The 4,596-nt window shown below is 44.1% G+C and overlaps 1 protein-coding gene across 1 annotated transcript; it reads right to left on the bottom strand.

Moving 5' to 3' along the window:
• Positions 1 to 2,302: 2,302 nt before the first annotated feature.
• Positions 2,303 to 4,256, bottom strand: LOC135697287 (synaptic vesicle glycoprotein 2B-like). Its single transcript, XM_065216911.1, has 4 exons — positions 3,873 to 4,256; positions 3,519 to 3,803; positions 3,050 to 3,458; positions 2,303 to 2,989 (listed from the first exon to the last, which is right to left on the bottom strand). Exons 1-4 carry the CDS (start codon positions 4,132 to 4,134, stop codon positions 2,404 to 2,406), a joined length of 1,542 nt encoding a protein of 513 aa, XP_065072983.1. The 5' UTR covers positions 4,135 to 4,256; the 3' UTR covers positions 2,303 to 2,403.
• Between the last annotated feature and the right edge of the window lie 340 nt (positions 4,257 to 4,596).

Genomic DNA, 4,596 nt, shown 5'->3' with positions numbered 1-4,596 from the left:
ATTTTATTTATTTTATTTATTTTATTTATTTTATTTATTTTATTTATTTTATTTATTTTATTTATTTTATTTATTTTATTTATTTTATTTATTTTATTTATTTTATTTATTTTATTTCGTCTCGTGGTAAGCAGAGATGTACTGTTTTATGGATGGAGAGAGGGAGAAGGAGGTCTGGGATATGATTTACGATACAAATATTTCATTATTCCAAAAACATGAACTTATTTCTATTCAATTTGGTTTCAGCAGTGTAATTGTACCATACAAACATTTAAAAAAACACACACACACACACACACACGAACAAGGTACGAACTAAACAAAAGGTTAGTCAAACAAGTCAAATTCATCGTATGCGATTTGTCCATCGTAAATATTGCCTTTCATAGCGCCCACCTTAGCAAGTGAGTCCGCCATCTTAGATCAACTTCTAGACGTTCCATTAACCTCAGGAAAATTGTGGGAAATTTAAAAAGTTCTGTGGAAACCAGGGAAGTTCAGAGATTTTTTTGGGAAATCCAGAGAACTTCAGGAACGTTGAAATAATTTCATGGAAATTCAGAGAGCATCGAAAAGTCGATAGAAGTTCGGGGAGAATTTTAAGAAAACTACGGGATCTTTAAGTCCGATCAATGAACATCCGGGTGATTTAGTAAACTCTGGAGAAGTTCCGACAACTTTAGGAAAATTTCCACCAATTGGCATGTGATTTCAGGTGTCTCACACGTAAAACAACCATGTCAGGATATAACAGTGGTTGACGGTTTGGCTTATCAAGGTTAGGATCTGGATTCACACAAAGTCTCATAAACCGATAGCTAACACAACAAATTTATTGGATTGTATGAATGACTCTTGCGTTTTTTGGCGAGTTGATTACAAACAAATCATACCATTGCCTCAGTAAAAGGGGGCGCATGAATTTAGGTAGATGGTGGTGCACATATGAAAATTCAGCGGCTAATCAGCTCTCAATTTACCATGACAGCACTGAGGACTTCTGATTTGTTACTCAGTTTATAAATCAGAAATATTGAACACAATTCTCCCCGTCCCCCCATCCATCCCCAGTCGCAAATTTGAAAGCAGTGGTCCATCTCGTTGAAGATTTTTTTTTTATAAATATACCTACCTGGTCCACAGCCAAATCCACCAAACAACCCGTCACGTTTACCAAACAATAACACCATGCCGCAAAAGTCAAACATCACAAGTGGCTGTGGAAATGAGAGCTTAGTTCATAGAAAGTAAATAAAACAATCGGATTTTGTTTTCTACGGGATTGCGGGGACTTGCATCGGAAATCCTCCACGATCGATCAGGCAGTTACAGCGGCGGCGTCGGCGACATAATCGGTTTCACTTTTCCTCCCTCGCTCGCTCATCGATTGCTGCTTCAAAGTCTGAGCACACTCGCCGAGACCAATTCGTCGAATCCCGCTCCAGCTGATCGGATCTCAAGCAGGCGTGTGCGTTTCGTTCGTTTTCGCACCCGAAAAACCGCGGGTCGTGATTTTGCATTAATCTCAGCAGGCCGTTTTTGGTCAAATGTCAAGTGACTTCCACTCGCTCACCCACCTCAGCAGCTTAAAACCACATGCAGATGCAAATTATTGACAACGAGTTGCGCGGTTTCTGCTTTCGGGGATCGACCAAATTTGTGTCACTGTTTCAAGTGACAGTTTCCCTTTCGTTTCAAATTAAAGGTGATGGTGAAGTCACAACAAAGTACTGGGTAGTCGTCTTCGTCATCTTCAAGGTTGACCACCGCGATCCAGTATTTGCCCTGAGAACCAATCTACAATAATTTAAAACTTTTATGTGGCAATCACCGTTCGGAAAAGGTTCGTAAAACCAATCAGGCGTGAATGCGGCAGAAACTTCCCGGCTGCTGCTGCAATATGGAATGTGCAGTAAAAAGCGTTTTATAAATGAGTAGCAATTTATCTACCCTACACCACACACTGACTGCTATGGGGCCTACTATGTCTACATGGTGATCAATACTGCTGATGCTGCGGTTCGAAGCAGGCTGTGCGAATGCGAATCGACGGCGACCCAGGCCTGCTTTGTGGTGACGGAGAAAAGCATTTCCTTCTTTCGCTTCTTCTCGATGGGAACATTAAATGTAGCAAATACTGAACAAGACGGGCTTGATGCTTTGAATGGGTTCCAATTGAGGGGTGTTTGCAATTGGCTACTACAAATGGAGCTTAATTTGTGTACACAAGTTGCAGTTCATCTTCCATTCAATAGAATATTGCTATTTATTATAAAAGAACTGATTATCGAATCTCACTTCGCGGAAATTCCGAAACATTTTTATTATCCTTACTCCTAATCGAACTTTTCTAGTTACATCACAGTTGGTTTGTACGTATTTCGATGGCAGCACAAGCTGTCATTCCTCTTTCGGCAGCAGGAACGTCACTGCAGCACTGATAAACAACATTCCGGACAGGAAATAGAATGTTAGGGGGCAGTTTTGAGTCATCAGCAGTCCGATGACCACACTGGCCACGAAACAGCTCAACCGACCGACCATATTGACCAACGAAACGGCCATTCCTCGGACGTGAGTTGGGAATAGGGACACGGCCCGGGCGTTCACCAGCATGACACAAATTCCGGCAAACATAATCTCCACGCAGAACAGTAATGCCACGAGGTAGCTGTTGTTGAAGAACTGCAACAGTATTCCGGCAACGCCAGCTATGGTCATGTTGCATACCAGCACTGTCGACCCTCGGAATCGACCCAAGATGCACGAAAGCGTCAAGCAGTAGACGGCTCCGAAGGCTCCGAGCATTGCCGTATAGATGAATGTCTCCTGTTGAACTTGATCTACGCAGACCGTTGAAAGTGACAGTGACGGATCTTCCGATGACGATTGTTGAAGGACTGAGCAAATTTCGGTACCATCCGCTGAATCGTTCGAGGAGATTTGATTCATGATTTGTGGAAACCAGAGACCTAGACCACCGTAGCTGTAATAGATTCGGAGATTATGTAGATTACTGAATTGAGCAGCTCTGTCGATTACTTACATGGTGAAGGCACTGACACTGTGGATGCAGCAAACGAAGAAGTACTTCAGGTGTGGAAACGTCAGCAGTGGAACTGTTTGATCCTTCATCGATTTCAGAACACCCATTAGCCCAGTTTGAGATTCACGCTTGACTTCATCGATTTCGGATCTCAATGTAGTCACCTTGTAGCTTCCCTCGCTGCCAGCTCCATGGTTAATTCGGTGAAATCGCTTCAACACTTCTAGGGCTTCATCATCGCGGCCTTGGGACAGTAGGAACTTGGGACTTTCCGGAAAAAAGAAGAACGTAATTCCCGACAACAGTCCAGGAATGGTGTACAGAATGAACAACAGTCGCCAAGGTTTGTAGGTGATCGTATCCGTGATGGGGAAGCTCCAGTCGTACGACAACGCTAACCAACCGATTACTAGAAGGATACAAAATTTTCAAAAATCGTCATTCTATTTCCAAATGGTTGACTACTCACAAGCGACGTAGATAATTCCCAGCGAAGGCATCACCGAAGCGTAGGATATTAGTTGAACCCGTTTCTGAGGCGTGCACAACTCTCCAAGATACGCGTAGACGGTAGCAGACGGCGCTGCGATGCACAAACCCGTTATGAATCGCAAAACCATCAGCGAAGCGAAGTCATTCGCAAAGCTCGACGCTACCGAACATATCGAGGCAGCAATCAACGAATACTTCAGCACAACCTGGCGACCGCGCGTATCCGCCTGGTAGCCCCAGAAATACGACGACGTCATAATTCCTACGAATCAAAGCAACCCGTCAGTTAACTTTCGTCAAACCCAAAGCCTACCGTTGCGTGGCAACAAACCTAGAAAGATGGCTCCTCCAATCATTCCTTTCTCACCGGGATCCAGCCCCAGATCACAGTGACTCGCCGGCAAAATGATGCTCATCCCCATGGCTTCGTTGATCGAAGCCATGATTGAGAATCCGGACAGCAGAATTAGGTAGAACTGTGCTCGACCGAATCCAATTAATTCCAGCGCTTCATCGTAGGTGTGCGATCGTTTCTGGACGGGTTTGAACGGTTCCACTGAGAACACCATACTGACCGAACAGGGAGGTGCCATTATGATTGAAAAACTTAAAGCTTTCACTACCTAAACTATCTAAAGAGAGATTCTTGGGAGACGAAGGTACGACCATAACGGTTGAATGATTCGCGCAAACTGAGCCACTGGGGACGTTTCTAGGTCTTAAAGATCGCACCAGATCGGTGCCCCGTGCCATCGTCGTTGTCTTATCAGTTTGTTTGAAGGTAATTCGCGTAGAAGTTTTGAAATGATACACGATGACACTGCGGAACGGAAGGAAATGGAACGGACTGGCACGTTGTTAAGCCACCATCGCAGCGCACTTTGCGCTCATTCACGCGGACTGAAATATGAATGAGAAATGTGAGATCGGTCTAGTTGGCGCTGTCTGAGTGCAATTAACCCTTTTGCGATAAGCGTGCGTTGTCATGACGATGCTAGAATTGCTAATCGTCGCTGGTGGTTTTGATGCAGAATTTGGTGGTGTTCGTGGAATGG

This window comes from Ochlerotatus camptorhynchus, unplaced genomic scaffold (genome assembly GCF_037179485.1).
Source record: "Ochlerotatus camptorhynchus isolate MF236.1 unplaced genomic scaffold, CSIRO-AGI_Acam_v1.1 ptg000070l, whole genome shotgun sequence".
Taxonomy (NCBI): Eukaryota; Metazoa; Arthropoda; class Insecta; order Diptera; family Culicidae; genus Ochlerotatus; species Ochlerotatus camptorhynchus.
This window is presented reverse-complemented; position numbering and strand designations above follow the sequence as displayed.